At 40.0% G+C, this 21,876-nt stretch overlaps 1 protein-coding gene across 2 annotated transcripts in view; it reads left to right on the top strand.

The window, feature by feature from the left end:
* Window positions 1-10,172: 10,172 nt before the first annotated feature.
* Window positions 10,173-21,876, top strand: part of LOC147014921 (protein FAM3C-like) — a 69,008-nt gene continuing 57,304 nt past the window's right edge. For both annotated transcript variants that reach the window (XR_015050947.1, XM_085853392.1), the window contains exons 1-2: window positions 10,173-10,328; window positions 20,854-20,940. Coding sequence is in view for 1 of the 2 variants with exons in the window: in XM_085853392.1 (XP_085709518.1) it covers window positions 10,265-10,328; window positions 20,854-20,940 (151 nt within the window). In the remaining variant the exon portion in view is untranslated. The remainder of the gene's footprint in view (window positions 10,329-20,853; window positions 20,941-21,876) is intronic.

The following is a 21,876-nucleotide window of genomic DNA, read 5'->3' as shown; positions in this document are numbered from 1 at the left end:
AGAGAGACCGAGAGAGAGAGAGAGAGAAGAGAGAGAGAGAGAGAGAGAGAGACCGAGAGAGACCGAGAGAGACCGAGAGAGACCGAGAGAGACCGAGACCGAGACCGAGAGAGACCGAGACCGAGACCGAGACCGAGACCAAGACCGAGACCGAGAGCAGGGCTGAGGGACAAAATATAGAGGGACAAGAAGGTTCCAAAAGCAAACTCTCAGGAAGGAAAACGTGAAATTTGAAGAAGTGGGCTTGGAGGGTGGTGGGACAAAGAATGGAAAGAGCAGAGAGTGCACAAGACCAGAAATGAGGCGCGAGAAGACAGAGACAACCGACCTGTCTGCAATGGCATATTGATAGACTCAGCTTCATTGGGGGAGATTCCAATAATATTTAAGGCCTTGCTTTCCAGAGCATGATTAAGAGATTATACTGGCAGGGGTGCCAGCCCAGAGGGGAGAGCAGTATTCCAGCAAGCTGAGGATGAAAGCCTTGTAAGTGGATAGGAGTGGAGGTGTGCCAAGGAAGGACTTTGTACAACCGAAGATGCCCAGTCAGCGGCTGGCTTTGGAAGCCAACTTTGAAATGCGGTTTTCCCAAGAAAGATCATGGCTGAGAGTGAGACCCAGTCGTTTGAATGACTGAACTTTGTCAATGACTGAACTGAAATGAATGAATAAACTTTAGGTTTTGTATCCCACTGATGGGCCAGATCTGAATCTGGACCTGAACTAAAATCTGATCTGCTTGTTCTCATCACCTAACCAACTCATCCATGCAGTTTTGTCATAACTCGTCCACAACTTTTTGAAATATCTTGCCAGATATCATGTTTGGCCCTATCTCTCAATGGTGAAGAATCACTTTAAAAATTCTAGTCGCCAGATCTCTATCCGGACCTTCACCAAAATCTAATCAGTTCGTCCTTATCACACACCCAACCTGTTCACCAAATTTCGTCTGAATCCATCTACAACCTTTTGAGATATCTTGTTCACAGAAAAACAGACAGGGGTGAAAACATAACCTGTGGGCCACCAGAGGTGGGCAGAGGTAATTAATCACTAAAACACGATGAATCTGGTAATCTGGTCCGGGAAACTTAACTTTGATGAACTGGAAGGAGGAACTGCCGATCCGACTTCCACTTGCAGAAAACCGAGAACCAGAAGGCAAACCGCTCATTTCCTTTCCCTGTCAAGGCTGGAGTGCCTCAAGGCATTGTCTTGGGTTCAGTCTTTTTCCTCCACTTCATCAATGATCTTTCAGATTCCCTGAAAAATCCTGCCTATCTCTTTGGAGATGTTTCCCACCTTCTATCATATTTCTCATCCTTCAGGCATGCAGTCAGCAGCCTCTCCTTCTCTGCAGACCTTAATAGAATCAAGAGCTGGTCCAACACTTGGAATTTGTCTTTCAACCCTGACAAATCTCGCACACTCACCTTGTCTATCCAAAAGGACCGTCTGGCAAACCCTCCCATTTACTTCCTAAACAAACCACTTGAAGACGGTCGGTCACTCAAACTGTTGGGCCTCACCTTCAGCCATGATCTTTCTTGGGCAGACCATTTTTATAAGATGGCCTCCAAAGCCAGCCACCGACTGGCCATCCTTCATCGTACAAGGCCTTTTGTTGGGCATTATGAACTTTTAACAACCTGCAAGGCCTTCATTTGCAGCTTTATTGGGTACTGCTCTCCCCTTTGGCCTGGAATCCTTGCATGTATCTCACACCTGGCACTTCTTGATGTCGTGGAAAGTAAGGCCCTCACAATCATTTGGATCTCCCATGATGAAGCCGAGTGTCTTGGCCTGTTACTCTCACATCAAAGACAGATTGGTGCCCTCTCTATATTCTATCACCTCCTTTTGGGTCTTCCACCCTCTGCCCTCTCATGACTCTGTCGCTCCCAGGTTTCTACAGGGCGCACATGGTCTGCCAGTAATCCTCTTCTTGTTAAACTCCAAAAATCCAGACTCACTGCTCACCTCAACTCATTTGTTCCTCTTTTGTTCCTTACTTGTGGAACCAACCACCCCAGTCTGTTCAGTCCCATTGTTCCCTCCATGACTCTGCTGTTGGTGTTTCCCCCTTTCCATTTTGTTCCCTTCTTTTCTCCTCTTGCTCTTTCATGAGCCCTGATCATGTATCCCCCCCCCCTTAAAAAAAATCGAGAAAATTTTGACAAATCGTGTTTTAATTCAACGACAGAGAATATCGTTCAAAGGCTAAGCAAATGTGTCTCCATCTACACTAATAAATGTCAGTCTGTCAGTCAGTCAGTCAGTCAGTGATAAATGTCAGTGTGTGTCAGTGTATCACGTCCATAACTCCAAAACCATGAAACCTTGCGGCCCCAAACTTTGCATCTATCCGAAGGGAACTCCAAGGGAGTGCGTGAATAAAACTGTCCAGCGTTTTGGTAAATTTAACTCGTCTCATCATGAAAAAAAAACAAAAAAAACAGGCTTATCCTTGGTCAGCCCACGCTCACCTCTCAGAGGTCTTAATCTGCCATTTTGTTTTGGCCCTAATCAAAAATGAATTGCCAAGGAACAGGTCGTCATGGTACGACAGAGCTTCATACCTAAGAATCACTGTATACATCGTTGATCGCTGATCTTCTTACAGACGAATCGCTGTACACATTATTTGCCAAGCCAGGCATTTATTATTAGCCAATGTTTGTAAGCCATGGCGATGCAGTCAACAGCAGTCCTTGTTTTTTTTTTTTTTTTCGGTGAAACAGTCCTTATTTGTGCTGGGTGGAACAGGCCATTTTGCCAGATTTAAATCTATAATAATTTTTTTCGCAATTTTTTTTTTTTCACGAGATCACATTTTTCACCTTTGGGTGGGTTGGGGGTGGGAGTGCAGAAGGAGGGGGTTGGGGTTGGAGGAGGCAAGGAGAGGGGTGGGTTAAGGGGAGCGGAAGGGGTGTGGTGGTAGTCCGGAGGGAGGTGGGGGTGGGAGAAATGAGGGGAGGGGGGAGTCTGGAGGGACAGGAAGCGGTGGGCGGAAGGACCCGACGATTCCCAGCAATGCCGAGTCCCTTTGCTAGTTATGAATATAGGATAATATTGGCTAAAGCGGAGGTTTCAAACCTTTTTTTAGGTCATTCCTCACTTTTACAAAGACATTCATGCTACCCCACCCCACCACCACCCCACTGCAATGACCTTTATAAAATTTAAGAAACATGTGCTATATTGCAGAAAACAATGTCTTGCCAGTGTGAAAATGATTTTCTTCAAACAAAACATGCTACGTTACTGCAGTATTGGAGTCACAGCCACGGCCAAAGTCACCAATGAGGCTCAGTGAAATCCTTGTCCCAGTTTTGAGGCTCAGTGAAATCCTTGTCCCAGTTTTGAGGCTCAGTGAGATCCTTGTCCCAGTTTTGAGGCTCAGTGAGATCCTTGTCCCAGTTTTGAGGCTCAGTGAGATCCTTGTCCCAGTTTTGAGGCTCAGTGAGATCCTTGTCCCAGTTTTGAGGCTCAGTGAGATCCTTGTCCCAGTTTTGAGGCTCAGTGAGATCCTTGTCCCAGTTTTGAGGCTCAGTGAGATCCTTGTCCCAGTTTTGAGGCTCAGTGAGATCCTTGTCCCAGTTTTGAGGCTCAGTGAGATCCTTGTCCCAGTTTTCTCACTGCAAGTTATGCTAAATGTGGGCCTGTGACTGGTAGAGCACACCTTAAATCGTATTCAACAATGAGCCTGCATCAAGCTTTTGGCTTTACTGCCAGCAGGCAAGAAAAGCCTGACTTGCAAAGGTATGTCGAGGAGAACGGGAAGGGTGTTGTTGCTAAGCCCAGGGTTTAAGGGGTGCATCTTCCCTTCACCCATAATGCACTTAGACCTCTGAATGTGAACTCATCCTTCACTGAAGAATTGTGTGCGAGTTCCAAAAACTTTTCTTGGCGTTTGGGAGAGCCATCGTCGACCTGACACTTAGATGGGTCCCATGGCAGAGACATGCCAATTCGACTCGCCCCAAAGGGGATGCAAGACTATTGCATTGCCTGTCTGTGTGTGTCCGTGTCTATATTTTTGCTTTGGAAATGTTTTTCTCTGCAACTGCTTATCCGATCGATGCAAAACTTTAAACATAGGAGGGACTCCCTATGGAGAATATGCCATTGCTAACTTTGACATCTTAGGTCACATGGTATGGCAGCCATATTGGGTTAAAGGAAAAAAATTTGGACGTAATTTTTTTTCCGAAAACCCCTCAACGAAAAAAATTGAAACTTTGCATATGTGATCAATTCCCCATGAAGTATATAGGCCTTTCGGGTGATAATGATGATGTAATCAGTGAAGCGGTATTCCATCCATAATTGGTTGAATTGAAATCTTTATCCAAAAAATCTGAAACTTCTTGTATCTGATTTATGACTGGATGTGAGTGAATAATTCAATTTATGATGTTCATAACCCATGCAAAGAAACCATGTGACATCATAGGGTGCATGGATGATACGGATATGTGTGCCATAATAGCAGTGGGCCATAATAGTGGTGTTTTCAGTTAATGATGGTATTTTTGTTCAGAAGGAACAAGTGAGGTGAGATTTGGTGCTCTACGAGTGCCATCCTAGTTTTATTTGTGTTTATGTGTGGGAAATAGTGCTGGAATTCATCATAGGGAGAGTTAAGGTGCTCGGTGATCCGGCCTTTGAGCGTCTGGTCGATGAGATCATCACCCAACTCAAATCGTCTTCCCCCAGAGCTGGAGTTTTGCGATGAATGCTTTAATGCAGTCTGCATGGATGACGATGTTGCTATCATGAACCTGCAATTTCTGGTTGAGCTCCTTGAGAGCTTTGAAGATGTCTGCTACATATGCCAAGTGAGCCTGAAAGTTTGGCATGTTAATTTTAGAGAGCAGCTCCTCCTTTATCTGATCTGCCAGTCCACACTTCCTCATTTAGTTCATAGAATCGTGCGAGCATGTTTCAGTTCGACAGCCATTGAACCTGAATGTGGAGTAGCAGAGCCTGATGTTGAGTGTCCATGTTTTCACAAAGCTCCTGGAAGAGATGAGTGTTCAAGGCTGAACCTTTGATGAAATTGATAGTTTTGATTACGAGTTCCAAGTGAGAACACAGGGCTGCCGGAAGCGTTTTGGAAGTGAGTGCCTCTCTGTGGATCATGCAGCGTGGTCCGGCCATTGCAGGATTCTTACGTTTGACGAGTGCCATTAAACCAGACCGAGATGGAAAAGTCCCGACTGGGGTGCCATATGTTCACACCCCAACAAGATCCTTCCACCGAAGGCCCTCTTCATCAAAGAAGGTTGACACGAGATCCATAATGTCCTCTGCCTTTGGTGTTTCGGTCAGTGGACGTCATATTTGATCTCTCGATCGTCAACGTAATCGGACAAAAACAGTGAGCTGAGAGAGGTTTGCCACATCAGTCATCTTGTCCAACTGAATATTGAGGTATGCTGATGACATTATATTTGCAATCACTTGATCTTTTATGTTTTGAGCTATATCTTCTCTCCGTGCATTTATGGTGTTGTTTGACAATGTTAGTTGCTTCAATTTGTTGACTGCATCTTCGCTGAGGACGACTTTCACACAGTCAAGCATATTCGGCTTGATTCGAGTTTCTCTCCCATTATGTGAGCCTTCTTATTCTTGGCTACATGCAGAGGGACAGTGTATGAAGCATGGCGGTGGCTTTTGAAACCTCTTGAAGACTTCCACTGCCATCCAGTATGTATGTCTACATATTTAAAAACATGTATTTAAAAACATTAAAAATGCAGTAGAAATAGGAACTCCAAACCAATTTTATGTTCTCAGTTGATGTCTAAACTGTGTGGTTCTATCAACAGAACTTTCGTTTATGATTAATTTGGGACTAGAATCGTTGCTGAAACTTAATTTTTAAGAAAGTTGTGAATTTTTTTTTTTAAGTTTTTCAATTTTTCACCCAAAAAATTGCAGAGATTTTCAAAATAATTTTTCCACGGCCGAAAGAGTAAAATTAAATAGAATACCTGAAATTATTGAGTAAAATCAGTGTCGTCAAATGAATGAATAATATATTGAGCTCTGTGGCTAATATTTTAATTTCTTTGATAACGTTTAACAAAACTGACACCTTTGGCCTGCGGAAGAGTTCCATTTGGAAAACAAAGCGTCTTCTTGACGAGAAATTGAAAGTTGAGCTTGGAAATATTTTGATCACGTGATCAAATTTTTAACTCCATTGAAATGATAAAATATGCATTTAAAATAGAATTCGATTATGTTTGATAAACCTGATCCATAAACTATCCATTAAAAAAAAGATATATATTTATACAAATTTTAACTCCACAATAAAATTGATTTGATATCAAGCGAGGTGGGGTCAGTAAATCCGTGTCGGGTTCCCCAGTCCAAGTCACATGTCATGCAACTCTACCCGATGCTTGCACTCAATCCACATATCTTATTCTTTCAGTACAATTAATCAGATTTTATGGTCAAACATTACTAATTTGTAACATTTATAAAGTTTCCTCACCTAGCTGGGCATTCAAATCCACCGTAGTTGTTTCAGTGAGTCCGTAATGGGTCAGAGCACATCCGTATAAACAAACTTTGAATATGTGGCACAGGCACGCCAGTCATTCAATGTGCATAATTTTCTTCCCGATCTCATGGAATCAACTTCACACTTCTGGGAGTTTGCGTCGATTTCTGGGACTTTCAGTAGGTGAAGGATACCTCAAAAAGTTGTGGACGGATTCGCATGAAACTTGGAGGGCAGGTTGGGTGTGTGACAAGGACGAACTGATTCGATTGTGGTGAAGATCCAAATCCGGATCCGGACACGAAAATTATTTAATTTGTCAAGTGATTCTTCACATTGAGATACAGGGTCAAAAATGATCTAGTACTTCATAGCATGATATTTCAAACATGTATTGGGTCCGATATGTTCTCGTGGATCAGGTATTACGTGGTGGAGGTATGCGCTCTACCGAGTGCCCTTCTAGTTTTCGTGTGTTTTTGCCATTCGTAGAAGGCGGCAGCACTGTATACTACAAATGGCATGATACGCACCTCTCGAGAAGAGGGTCACTTCTCAGATCAGAGTCTGTTCCTATTATTTAGAATTGTGGGGAGAGTGGCAAACTGTTTGATTGGATAAATAGCTGTTCCTCATGATGCACTGATTATAAATTGATGACACGCTGTTGTACTACATTGCGTAACTTTTCCAATTCTTTGTTATGGTGGATTCGTTTTCGCCAATACCTCAAATAATTTGGTGTTATGTAGTTATTCGGAAATCAGATCAAAATCACTTTCGCACCACAACCCGCCAAACAGTTGTCAAGCTGCCAAGAAGCATGCAATGATACCTTTTTGAAATTGTGAAATACCCTTGGAAGTTGGACCCCTGAGTTGGTTGCGGAAATTTGGGACAAGGCCCAATGCAATATTTGGCCTGAGCTGGACATCATTCACGATTCTTATTTCATAGGAAATGTGATGTAGTTTGGGCTGTTCCAATATGTCCTGAATATATTGAGAAATGACAATAAAAATACAAAAAAAAGTCCTTAAAATCTAATTTAAGCACACATTTATTGAGAAAAGAGAGGGGATGTCAGATAAGAAACTGAAGGCTATGTTTTTTTGTTTTTTTTTACAGATTTTGATTGTGGTCTCATGCTAATGTAAGGAACTGCGTGATCATGGCAGCTTCACAAACAAAGTTGGGGGTCAGGTGGTTGGCCCCTAGTGAAACGGGGAAATTGGAAAGTGATTCACTTTTCAATTTTCAATTTTCAATTTTCCCGAACAGCTTGATAACAAACACATCAAAACAAACCTTATACCAATTGGAAATGAAAGAGAAAGAAATGATTATTTTTAATTATATCAAACTAGCAGAGCCTATCTGTCGCTTCCCTGATGGACCAATTAGTCGTCGTGTTTGCCAAAAAATTTTGGGTAAGAAGGAGAAGGAAAGTTAAACAAATATACCCGTACACAGATTGCCTTGACTGCGAACCCCCATGACCCATCCCCGTCCTCACGTCCCACTCCCCCATTTTCCCCATTCATCCTGATGTACCTTTCCACTAGAAATCTCTCACACATTTCTAGTGGAAAGGGGGGGGGGGTGAAGAATGGAAGGAGGACAAATTTACCTGTGCGAAGAGTGCTTTAACTTCAGTGTTGCCCAGGTGAGAAAAGGAGATTGTAATACCCTGTGCCACCACCACCAGGTGGTGCTACATGGTACAAATTTACATCGATAATTTACGCACCACTGGCCACCCCCCCCCCCTCATACTAGAGTGTACGAGGTGCAGTGGGACACGAGAAGCAAGCTTGCCAGCATCAACTCCGCTTTATTGCGCGACCAGAAGTACACTCCCGCCACCCCTAGCGGGCGAGGCATGATATACGAAAACCCAATCACGTGACACAGCACACATACCACCATATGAGGCCACAGTCACTATGTTGCCCCCCCCCCCACACCAAGTTGCATTTGTACCCCGAGTTTGTAGTTTTTAAGTTACAAGATGTGCCCAGGGTCTTTTCTTTAGGGTCTTTTCGGTGTTTTGGGTTATCTGGGTCTTTTGGGTCATCAGGGTCTCATAGGTCTTTTTGGTCCTTGGGGTCTTTTGAGTCATCATAGTATTTTGGGTCTTTTGGGTCATCTGGATCTTTTGGGTCTTTGGGGACTTTTGGGTCTTTGTAGTCTTTTGGGTCATCGTGAACTTTTGGGCCATCTGGATCTTTTGGGTCTTTTGGGTCTTCGAGATCTTTTGGGTCCTCGGGGTCTTTTGTGTCCTTTGGGTATTCTGGATCTTTTGGGTCTTCAGGGGCTTTTGGGTTCTTTTGGGTTCTTGTGGTCTTTTGGTTCCTCGGAGTCTGTAAAGTCAATCATGACATTTGTCGGATAGTAAAGGTTTACAATACCATTGATGTTCTGCGCCGAGCCTGGAGCGAAGGTTCTGGCACAGCTCAGAACGGATGCAGATCCATTCTGGGAATCCAAAAGCTTCGGCACTCTTTGAAGCTCACAGCTGATTGATGCAAGCTCATATCAACCTGCGAAGGTTCCCTTCCATCGTGTTGTGAGGTTCACACTGAGCCACGAGACCATCAGTGTGAACAGGCCCATTCTACATTTTATCTTCATACAAGTGGTACTCGTTCATCAACCTCATGTTGATTTCATGTTTTGTTCCACCTCCCCAACAATGCAGATGGACACTAGCTGTCATCAACAAGACTCGTTATTCATTCCCCATCCCTAACACACACACATACACACACACACACACACACACACACACACACACACACACACACACACACACACACACACACACACACACACACACACACACACACACACACACACACACACACACACACACACACACACACACACACACACACACACACACACACACACACCGTTCATTCTAAAGTCTAATAATCTATATACCCTGGGAACACTTGAAATTGGAACAAAATTGTCCAATTTAACCTCAAGTGAAGAATGCACACATTCTGCGCTCTCCCTGAGGCCACAGAATTGTGTTTCAACATTATATGATGACAGCATCTCTCAGGTCTTGCAGTGGATCTCAAACCACGGCTCGAGTAGCGTGTCCACCTGGGTGGCCATCGGCACAGGTGGACAAAGTTGTCTAATTCAATCAAATGATTTTAGGTCTAATTTAACCACAAGTTTATTTTATACCTTGAATATGGATGATGTCCAAGGTCGCTGCACCCACTTTTGAGGGTGTGTTTGTCCGTGTCTCGATCTACTGTCATCCACATGATTAATTTGAAGGAATTAAATAAATTCCAATGGCAGGCAGAGTATGATTATACATTTTGCTTTTAAATTACATTTCGGCTATATGATAAAATCTGTAAGGGGGGGTCGTACTCAGGGGCTTGTTGTCTGCAAGGGGCTCACGAAGAGCAACATCTCGGTGAGGCTGTGTATTGTTGCTGACCAGCTTGTTGGACCATTTAATAGTTGGTGACCAAAATGTTTCGTGCAATATGCTGACAATTGCGAAAGATTTGCTGAAGAAACAAGGCTGCAAGTAAAAGTGAGAAAACCAGTTTGTCAAGAGAGACGACACGATGAAGAATGACACATCTATGTTTAGGAGTGAGGAAAAAAATCATCACCTTGATATTTCATTTTGAAGGTAAACATGACGTGTTCATCACTGCTCTCCACCAATAAACGTACAGCTCAATCGGAACAATTTCTCGGATGTTGAACTGTGTCCACAGAGTGTATCGAATAAAAGTGGCAGAAACCGAGATGCGTCCGTCCAGTAAGTACCCTCGTCTGTTTTTTTTAAAAAAAACAAAACCAAGTAATTGGATTATATGCTCAGTTGGGTTCTCCAATTGAAATTCTGTGCAGGATTATGCTGACGTGGAATCTTTTAACACATTTTTTTTAATGGTTATTTCTTCTGATGTGTTTATTTATATCTGTAATTTCTAAATTTCCTTTTGGGTCATGTGGTGGTAAACTTCAATGGATAGTGAACTTGCTGTGCATACTCTGACTTTGGTTGAAAGGAAAGTTACTTTTGAACAGACATTTTACACAAGAACATGATCATGTCCAAAATTCCAACTAAGAGATCGCTTTCATGTTAGTGCACACTGTTTGGCGGAGCTATCGTTCTACAGAAATACATTACACCAAGTGTATTCTTCTTACGTTAATTAATATTAAAAAGTCATGAATTATTATCCTTCAGCTCAAAGAGTGTAACCGAGCTGTCATTGTGCATTAAATGACAGAGAACCTATTTATTTGGGACAGGAGTTAAGGTGAGGAGAGGAATTAAAAGATGACTATGCACAACATTTAACTCACCTGTGTACATTGAAGACTTGTTGGTATCTTGCGACTAAGTTCGAACCATCTGCCTCATGTCACGTATGTTGTACATGGGGGCTATGAGAGGTATAGTTTACCTTTGAGATGTGAGTGAGCGATGTTGATGAACTTTTGGGGTCAGATTATAAAACGTTTGGTTTGCTGTAAAAATGGCATCAAAATATTTCGACATATTAGGTGCCGTTTCAACTATGGTGAAACTATAATGAAACAACTATAATGAAAATGGAAATGTGCATATGTAATATGTGTAGTATGAGCTTATACATATTGATTTATAAATTGTGTGGAATAGTAGTTACCCCGCATTCATAGAACAGAGCGGTCTAAGCAACTGGTTCACTCTCTCTCTCTCTGTCTGGTTTGTACACACCCTTTCTTCAGCGCACGATTCGGAACATGAATTTGATCATGAACCTACAGTTGAGTAGTGCTTTGTCTCTGAATTCGGAAAATTTGCACGGAGTCTCATCCCGAGAGCGCAGCACACTCACGGTAAATCAATTGATTCGGTGTGTCTGTCTGTCTGGCAGTCAAACAAAATAGAAAATCATTTCAAACAGGAAAATTATTGTTTTCAATGATGTCATAAAGGACACAAACAACAGGCACGGAAAACTAATGTTAAATCGGTGGTGTAAAAGAGGCTGTGTCAATTTGTGATTTAATGTTTGTTTGTTTTTTACAGCCTTTAAAACGTTTATTTTGATTGAATTTATGTTTGAATATTGTAGAACACAAATGGCCTTGTTTACATTTTCCAAAAACCTTCAGTTTAGCCTTAATTTGGTAAACGTTTACGCCATCTCAACCAATCAAATTTGCCACGTGCTCTGAGGGTGGAGTAACAGTGAGATTCATACAAAATGGCGGCACTTATCGATACAACCACCGAGCTGACTTCATCCAAAATATCTTTGTTTGGTGTATCTTTTTCTTAAAGATCGTTCCAAAATGGACAGTATCTCTGAGAAAAATTGGCGTAAGGTTCAGCTCTCGGCTGTTCCGTTTGACAAATCAGATTCGTACGGTTGCCATCACTTCTGTTATTCAAATTTCATAAACAAAACTAATGAAGATCGTGCTCGGAAACGCAAAGCAAGAGTTGAAAAGACTCTTCCCACGTCCTTTTTCTCTGGTCTGTGCTGGGTAAGGTGTTCTATGAACTCTCCAATTAATATTGGTTGAGGTGCAGAATATTTATAAATACAGGTGGACCTGCAGATGGATTATTTACGTAAGCGAACCAGCAGACAGGTTTTCGTTCTTTTGAAATTAATTTCTCTACAATGGAAGTCCAAAGAATGCAATTCTCTGGAATGGCAGTTGAATGTGGAAAGGAAGTTTATATCCCGCATCCCGTGACAAAGAAAAAGAGATAAACACAGGCTGAGCGGTGGTTTACAGTCAAGGAGAAATTTCATAAATACCATGGCACCATTTTGATATAACGAATACATTTGCACGAAACACTTTTACATTGTGTCTTTCTCATCATCATGCTTTCTTTCCTTATCTACTCGAGTCCTGTCTTTCTCATCATCATGCTTTCTTTCCTTATCTACTCGAGTCCTGTCTTTCTCATCATCATGCTTTCTTTCCTTATCTACTCGAGTCCTGTCTTTCTCATCATCATGCTTTCTTTCCTTATTTACTCGAGTCCTGTCTTTCTCATCATCATGCTTTCTTTCTTAATCAACTCGAGTCCTCTCTTTCTCATCATCATGCTTTCTTTCCTTATCTACTCGAGTCCTGTCTTTCTCATCATCATGCTTTCTTTCCTTATCTACTCGAGTCCTGTCTTTCTCATCATCATGCTTTCTTTCTTAATCAACTCGAGTCCTGGGGGATGTCAGGATTCTTTTTTCGAACAGTATTAATTTTGTTTCTAGGCATTTTATTTTTCTACAAAAATAATTTTCCACGTCGATGTTGAATGTTTCACCAGACCAGATTCAATTAGTCAGTCCCTGCATTCAAGCAGAGGTGGACCCAGGTTGACAGCAAGCAATTCCTCCCACACGGCCTCGGGTTAGGAGTGAAAGCGACGCAGTCGCGTGAATAGTTCCACATGGTTTAAAAGGCAAAGGTTAACCCATTTGATGGTTTAAATGTACCTGTCTGGCAGATAAGGAATTGCTGATGTACCCCTCATCTCCACTTCAATTAGATAATTAAAGGTAAACCAGTGCTGATCGGATGAGTACAAATCGTGAGACAGGCAATTGTCCCTTATCAATCAAAATAGACATTTAAAACCCGCTTCTGTGTTTTACAGTGCGATTTCCAAAAAGGTCATCTTGGGAGCATTTCCTCCAAAATTACGAGTTAAACCAGTTTGATTGAACATTTCCTCCAAATCTACAAACTGGTTGAACCAGTTTGTAGATTATTCTGCAAAGGGGAGGGTAATGTTGGACCTGTTTCTATTGGTAACAATTCTTGTGCATATGATTGAGGTGAGCATTTGGAAACCAGTCACCACAACAGAGTACGAGAAAAACTTTTGTTTCCTCCATTACCGAAGGTGGCAGTAGGTTATGTTTTCACCCCTGTTTGTTTGTTGCGAAAATCGAAGATTTTTCAAGTACGTATATTGGTTGGTTGCGTGCGTTATTCCGTCTGTCTGTGAGTTTGTCTGTATTTATATGTTTATCGCATAGAGGTCACAATTTCAAACCGATCTTCACGAAACTTCAACACATGGTAAAGTTCATCTTAAGCAACAAGCCTTTCTTCTTTGAGGTCAGAAGGTCAAAAGCTCAACACAGGCCAAAGGTCAACAAATTTGTCACATTTCAAAAATCCTCAATTTTAACCCAATTGACTAGAATATTTTCAGAAGACTTTTATATCACTGAATTCAACCACCAATTATTATTGAGGTCATCATAGGCCAAAACGTTGACATAGGCCGAAATTCTAAAATTGTCACATTTTACACAAGAAACCTTACTCATGCAAAAACGGTCTTATTTGCCGAAAACAAGCGTTTTTAACAACACATTTGGTTATTCTAACCCCGTTTATTGTTGACATGCTATTTTAAAGCAGAAACACGTGTTTGTCATCACTTAGTTTGTATTTAAGCTTGAACTACACAAAGCAACACATTTTACACAAGAAACCTTATTCATGCAAAAACGGTCTAATTTGCCTAAAACAAACGTTTTTTTAACACCAAATTCGGTTGTTCTAACCCAGTTTACGTTGAAATGCTATTGCAAAGCAGAAACATGTTTTCATGACTTTGTGTGTATTTAAGCTTGAACTGCACAAAACAACACATTTTACACAAGAAAACCTTGTTCATGCAAAAACGGTCTAATTTGCCTAAAACAAAAGTTTTTAACAACACATTAGGTTGTTCTCACCCCGTTTTTTTTGTTGTTGAAATGATATTCTAAAGCAGAAACACGTGTTTTTCATCAAATAGCGTGTATTTAAGCTTGTTTGAAGCAAAACAACACATTTTACACAAGAAACCTTATTCATGCAAAAACGGTCTTATTTGCCTAAAACAAACGTTTTTAACAACAAATTAGGTTGTTCTCACCCCGTTTTTGTTGAAATGCTGTTCTTAAGCAGAAACACGTGTTTTTCATCAAATAGTGTGTATTTAAACTTGAACTACACAAAACAACACATTTTACACAAGAAACCTTATTCATGCAAAAACGGTCTAATTTGCCTAAAACAAACGTTTTTAAGAACAAATTAGGTTGTTCTCACCCCGGTTTTGTTGAAATGCTATTCTAAAGCAGAAACATGTGTTTTTCATCAAATGGCATGTATTTAAGCTTGTTTGAAGCAAAACAACATATTTTACACAAGAAACCTTATTCATGCAAAAACGGTTTAATTTGCCTAAAAAAAGCATTTTTATCAACACATTAGGTTGTTCAAACCTAGTTTTTGTTGAAATGCTATTGCAAAGCAGAAACATGTTTTCATGACTTTGTGTGTATTTAAGCTTGAAGTCCACAAAACAACACATTTTACACAAGAAACCTTATTCATGCAAAAACGGTCTAATTTGCCTAAAACAAACGTTTTTAACAACACATTAGGTTGATCTCACCCCGTTTTTTTGTTGAAATGATATTCTAAAGCAGAAACACGTGTTTTTCTTCAAATAGCGTGTATTTAAGCTTGTTTGAAGCAAAACAACACATTTTACACAAGAAACCTTATTCATGCAAAAACGGTCTTATTTGCCTTAAACAAACGTTTTTAACAACAAATTAGGTTGTCCTCACCCCGTTTTTGTAGAAATGCTGTTCTTAGGCAGAAACACGTGTTTTTCATCAAATAGTGTGTATTTGAGCTTGAACTACACAAAACAACACATTTTACACAAGAAACCTTATTCATGCAAAAACGGTCTAATTTACCTAAAACAAACGTTTTTAAGAACAAATTAGGTTGTTCTCACCCCGTTTTTTGTTGAAATGCTATTCTAAAGCAGAAACATGTGTTTTTCATCAAATGGCATGTATTTAAGCTTGTTTGAAGCAAAACAACATATTTTAGACAAGAAACCTTATTCATGCAAAAACGGTCTAATTTGCCTAAAAAAAGCGTTTTTAACAAGACATTAGGTTGTTTTAACCCAGTTTTTGTTGAAATGCTATTGCAAAGCAGAAACATGTTTTCATGACTTCGTGTGCATTTAAGCTTGAACTCCACAAAACAACACATTTTGCACAAGAAAACCTTGTTCATGCAAAAACGGTCTAATTGGCCTAAAACAAACGTTTTTAACAACACATTAGGTTGTTCTCATCCCGTTTTTTGTTGAAATACAATTCTAAAGCAGAAACGCGTGTTTTTCATCAAATAGCATGTATTTAAGCTTGTTTGAAGCAAAACAACACATTTTACACAAGAAACCTTATTCATGCAAAAACGGTCTAATTTGCCTAAAACAAACGTTTTTAACAACAAATTAGGTTGTTCTCACCCCGTTTTGTTGAAATGCTTTTCTAACGCAGTAACACATGTTTTCCATCACTTTGTGTGTATTTAAGCTTGAACTATACAAAACAACACATTTTACACAGGAAACCTTGTTCATGCAAAACGGTCTTATTTGCCTAAAACAAATGTTTTTAACAACACATTAGGTTGTTCTAACCCTGTTTTTTGTTAAAATACTATTCTCCAGCAGAAACACGTGTTTTTCATCAAACAGTGTGTATTTAAGCTTGAACTACACAAAACAACACATTTTACACAAGAAACCTTGTTCATGCAAAAACGGTCTAATCTGCCTAAAACAAACGTTTTTAACAACACTTTCGGTTGTTATAACCCTGTTTTTTGTTGAAATGCTATTCTAAAGCAGAAACACGTGTTTTTCATCACTTCGTGTGTATCTAAGCTTGTTTGAAGCAAAACAACACATTTTACACAAGAAACCTTATTCATGCATAAACGGTCTAATTTGCCTAAAACAAACGTTTTTAACAACAAATTAGGTTGTTCTCACCCCGTTTTGTTGAAATGCTTTTCTAACGCAGTAACACATGTTTTCCATCACTTTGTGTGTATTTAAGCTTGAACTATACAAAACAACACATTTTACACAGGAAACCTTGTTCATGCAAAACGGTCTTATTTGCCTAAAACAAATGTTTTTAACAACACATTAGGTTGTTCTAACCCTGTTTTTTGTTAAAATACTATTCTCCAGCAGAAACACGTGTTTTTCATCAAACAGTGTGTATTTAAGCTTGAACTACACAAAACAACACATTTTACACAAGAAACCTTGTTCATGCAAAAACGGTCTAATCTGCCTAAAACAAACGTTTTTAACAACACTTTCGGTTGTTCTAACCCTGTTTTTTGTTGAAATGCTATTCTAAAGCAGAAACACGTGTTTTTCATCACTTCGTGTGTATCTAAGCTTGTTTGAAGCAAAACAACACATTTTACACAAGAAACCTTATTCATGCATAAACGGTCTAATTTGCCTAAAACAAACGTTTTTAACAACAAATTAGGTTGTTCTCACCCCGTTTTGTTGAAATGCTTTTCTAACGCAGTAACACATGTTTTCCATCACTTTGTGTGTATTTAAGCTTGAACTATACAAAACAACACATTTTACACAGGAAACCTTGTTCATGCAAAACAGTCTTATTTGCCTAAAACAAATGTTTTTAACAACACATTAGGTTGTTCTAACCCTCTAACCCTGTTTTTTGTTAAAATACTATTCTCCAGCAGAAACACGTGTTTTTCATCAAACAGTGTGTATTTAAGCTTGAACTACACAAAACAACACATTTTACACAAGAAACCTTGTTCATGCAAAAACGGTCTAATCTGCCTAAAACAACCGTTTTTAACAACACTTTCGGTTGTTCTAACCCTGTTTTTTGTTGAAATGCTATTCTAAAGCAGAAACACGTGTTTTTCATCACTTCATGTGTATCTAAGCTTGTTTGAAGCAAAACAACACATTTTACACAAGAAACCTTATTCATGCATAAACGGTCTTATTTGCCTAATGCAAACGTTTTTAACAACAAATTAGGTTGTTCTCACCCCGTTTTTTGTTGAAATGCTATTCTCAAGCAGAAACACGTGTTTTTCATCAAATTGTGTGGATTTAAACTTGAACTACACAAAACAACACATTTTACACAAGAAACCTTGTTCATGCAAAACAGCCACATTTACCCAAAGGAGGCATTTGCAACACAATGACTTCTTCTGAGCACCTCTGCTTACGAAGTCGCTGGATGCATTATGTTTTCAGGTTGTCCGTACGTCTGAATGCCAGTACATGCTAATTTTCTTTGTTTTCTCTGCAACCCCTTGTCCGATTGACCAAAAAAAAATCATCATCGGTGCGAATGCCTTCTCATGGACAATGTTTTAATGATAATTGCGACATCATAGGTCACGTGGTGTGGCAGCCATGTTGGAAAAAAAGAAAAACTTTGGACCTCTGTATCTCCAAAACGTTCCATGGAAAAAATGGAACTTACTCCATCCAATTTAATCGTTTTTTTTTGCGAAAACTGAAACTGAAAAAAAGTACTCCGCATGGGAAACAAGTATGATTATTATTATTAATATTATTATTATTATTATTATTATTATTTTTAAAGATGTCATAGGTGGCTTCGTTATGATGTCATCATTGCATACGTGGAAGGCTTTATCTGATCATTATGAAAATTTCTGAGGGTTATCTCGGGCTAAATTGTGTGGGGGGAAAAATTGCTGACGTCATCACCCACATGCTTCGGCAGCCATATTGTTTTTGTCTCAAAAACCTTCAAAAATCTCCTCCAAAACGGCTGTACAGTTCGAGGTGAAACTTTGCTGGTATGGTTACCTAACCATGAGGAACAAAAGGTTCCCCACCAATGATGTCATCAGTCATATGGTTTGGCAGCCATGTTGGATTGATCCCAAAACCTTTAAAAGTTTTCTCCAGAACGGCTTCACAGATAAAGGAGAATCTTCACCCAAATGTTCCCCAAGCTTTGTGGATACCACCGTGTTCATGAATAATTAATAGGTCATATGGTCTGGCAGCCATACTGGATTGAACAAAAATCTTTTTAAAAAACGATTTCTCTTGAACTGCTTCATTAATCGATGGGAAACGTCACAATTATGATGTAGTAGTCATGGGGAATATATGTTTCAAATTTCAACCTGATCTGATGCATGGTCTGGCAGCCAGAATTATTACCCTCGCCAAAGGAGAGGGTATTGCATTTGGGTCTGTCTGTCTGTTTGTTTGTTTGTCTGTCTATTTGTTTGTCTGTCTGTTTGTTTGTCCGCACATAACTTTTGTGTTTTTCTCTGCAACCGCTTGTCGAATTGAGACAAAATTTTGACCATAGGAGCCACTACTCATGTAAAATGTTGTATTGATAAATATGACATCATGGGTCACGTGGTGTGGCAGCCATATTGGAAAAATGGAAAAAACTTTGGACCTCTGTATCTCTGAAACCACACCAAGCAAAAATTGAAACTTTGCACATGGCAAGTACTCCTCGTGGGGAATAAGTGTGATTTTTATGACTTCATAGGTGCCTTCGTTATGACATCATAATTGCATATGTAGAATGCTGCTCTGATCAGTATGAAAAATTTTGAGAGCCATCAAAGCATTAAATGGTCCACATAAATTGATGACATCATCGGTCACGTGATTCAGCAGCCATATCGTTTTTTTTTAAAAAACCTTTAAAAATCCTCTCTGAAGGGGCTGAACAGATCGAGGCGAAACTTGACACGTATGACAGTCTATCCATGAGGAACAAAAGGTTCACACATATGACGTCATATGTCACGTGGTTTGGCAACTATATTGGATTTACCCTAAAACCCATAAAATATATTCTCCAGAACAGCTGTACAGATCGAGGGGAAACATCACAAAAATGTTCTTCAAGCCGAGAGTGTACAAGTTTGTTAAGGAATACTTGATAGGTCACATGGTTTTGCAGCCATATTGCATTGAAGAAAAATATTAAATAATGTTTTCTCTGGAAAAGTTTAATCAATCAATGTGAAACTTAACAATTATGATCTAGTAGTGATAGGGAACACATGTTTTAAACAATTCACCGTCTGTCCATCTGTCTGTTCCCAGGTACCGCAAAAACAGCTGAACAGATTGAAACCATTTTTTGAGTGTGTAATCCTGGGACCCCTTGGAGTAAAATAGGCATAATATAATAACATGACCCCCTTGACAGCTCCAATAGGGAGCGGGTGCTTCAAGTGTTTTAAATTTCAACTTGATTGAATGCATGCTCTGGTAGCCAGAATTATTCAATATTTTGATCTGGGTTCTTTTTGATTTTTTTGATTTTCTTTTTTTGAATAAGACTCACTTGGCTGTGCTTGCATGGGTTTGAGGGTAGAGGAGTAGCAGCTGAAACCCGAATCCTCTGCAGGTTCTTCCTGTTGACGTTTGGGTTCCTTCTGATGACTCCAATGCAGGACTTGTACCAATTTGGTTTTCCTTTTGATCTGAATTGAATTTATTTTAATCCCACCCTAAATTCAATTGAATAATAATGAAAAGCATCATAGGTGAGTGTCAGGTGTCCGATAAAAGTGGGGTTGCATCAAAGCGGGACATCTTGGTACCTGGTCATCACTGCCAGCAGTTATAAAGTGGCAGTTCTAATTATGTCTCTTATTAATTACGTAACACACCAGAACACAAAATACACCACACATAACTACACCATACATAACTACACAAACACCACACAAAACAAGTCCTGGCGAGGGTTTACGATCTCTGATTGCTCTTTTTCTTGTTTAATATTTTGAATCTGGGTTCAGGGATTGAAATCAAACTTAGTACAAGTGTGCATGATGATGTAATAATGTTGGTGAAGGCACATCTAGCGACATCACGACGTTTAAGAGTGCTCTTCCCGTTTTCCATGATTTTCAGACGTACACACACACACACACACACACACACACACACACACACACACACACACACACACACACACACACACACACACACACACACACACACACACACACACACACACACACACACACACACACACACACACACACATACAGATATTGATATAGTTGGATGATTATGAGCACCACTGGTCAGTTCCCAAGTGCTGTATGAATTGTTCACCTTCCCCCTGTAATATCACACATTATATGAGTACAATACAATGACCAATAGTGACAGTAACTTTAATTTTATTGATCGACTTTCTTTCCAACATATTTCCATGACGTCAATGACTATTAAAGTTGTTTTCCCAAATTGCCAATCATTAAATTCGTTTTATTGCAAGTCTTTCCTTCGTTTCGCTCTTTGCTCCTCTCCCCCCTTTCCTGGTATTCTGCCCAAGGTCTAATAATCTTTATCAAAATAATTATGTGCATTCTGTTTCATTCCTATGTGTGACTGTGTGCAGGGTTGTTGAAAGGGCTGCTGTTGACCATTGCTGTTGTGTTTTTCTGGAAACTCCTTCGAAAAATTGAGATTTACATCTTCGAAAGAGGTAATTAAAGGGATGAGCCAATTTTGGCTCTGATGCTTTTGCAATTGTGTCTTATTCAATTTGTCAACCTCTATATTGCGACAGTCGTTTGTCCAACTCGATTAGAAAACGCTGAGACAAATTTTGAAGAAGGGACCTTTTTCTGGATGTGTCCTCTGCAAGCATTTTGCTTGCAGATGCTCTCAACCTCCTTGTGGTGTCCTTCCGAAAGAGCAAGTCTTTGTCTGTCTGTCTATCCTGGCCAAATCCCTGCCTCTGGTTGATGGCTGTTTCGGCAACACCCTGCGATGGAATAACGGACCTGTCCACGAAAAACCTTGACAACCACAGGTCATGAAATGTCTCTACACCTACTGAAGTGAGATAATGTAAATAAATAACAACGAACAACAACATTCTCAGCATCTCAAAGAAAGTTTCATGGATTATCGACTTCACAGTCATGATGGTGTGACAAGAATACTTGAGCAATCTTCGTTTCCCCGCAACTTGGCATTCCTTGAATATGAGCACAATGACATTTTAAGGCTTTTTCACTTCAACATAGATAATAATTAATTAGATTTTGTTGACTCGTTATTAATAGCAAATCTGGATTTGATTTACTGCTTACTGTATGTGGCAGCACAAACGATCTCAACTTACGACAACATTGGCCACGGAACATTTCCGTTAAAGTCTTTCACGATCCAGCTAACTATGCCTGAAGTTTGACTGCAGGTAATTTGGGCAGGAATTTGTCATTTGTTGAGGTTGCCAGCAATAACTTGCATATGCGTCACAAAAGGCAGTGAGATATTTAATGTTGAACAACAACCAATGCGGGCAAGCGAGGTCCTCCAGCTTAATGTCCTTCTGGTGGATGGTGCACGGTCAATGTCCTCTCGGTGGATGGCGAACAGTCAATGTCCTCCCGGTGGACAGCGAACAATGGAT

This window comes from Eptatretus burgeri, chromosome 13 (assembly GCF_056783735.1).
Source record: "Eptatretus burgeri isolate ZD-2024b chromosome 13, Ebu_testis_v1, whole genome shotgun sequence".
Classification (NCBI taxonomy): Eukaryota; Metazoa; Chordata; class Myxini; order Myxiniformes; family Myxinidae; genus Eptatretus; species Eptatretus burgeri.
The sequence above is the reverse complement of the archived record's forward strand: the minus strand, read 5'-3'. Positions and strand labels throughout refer to the sequence as shown.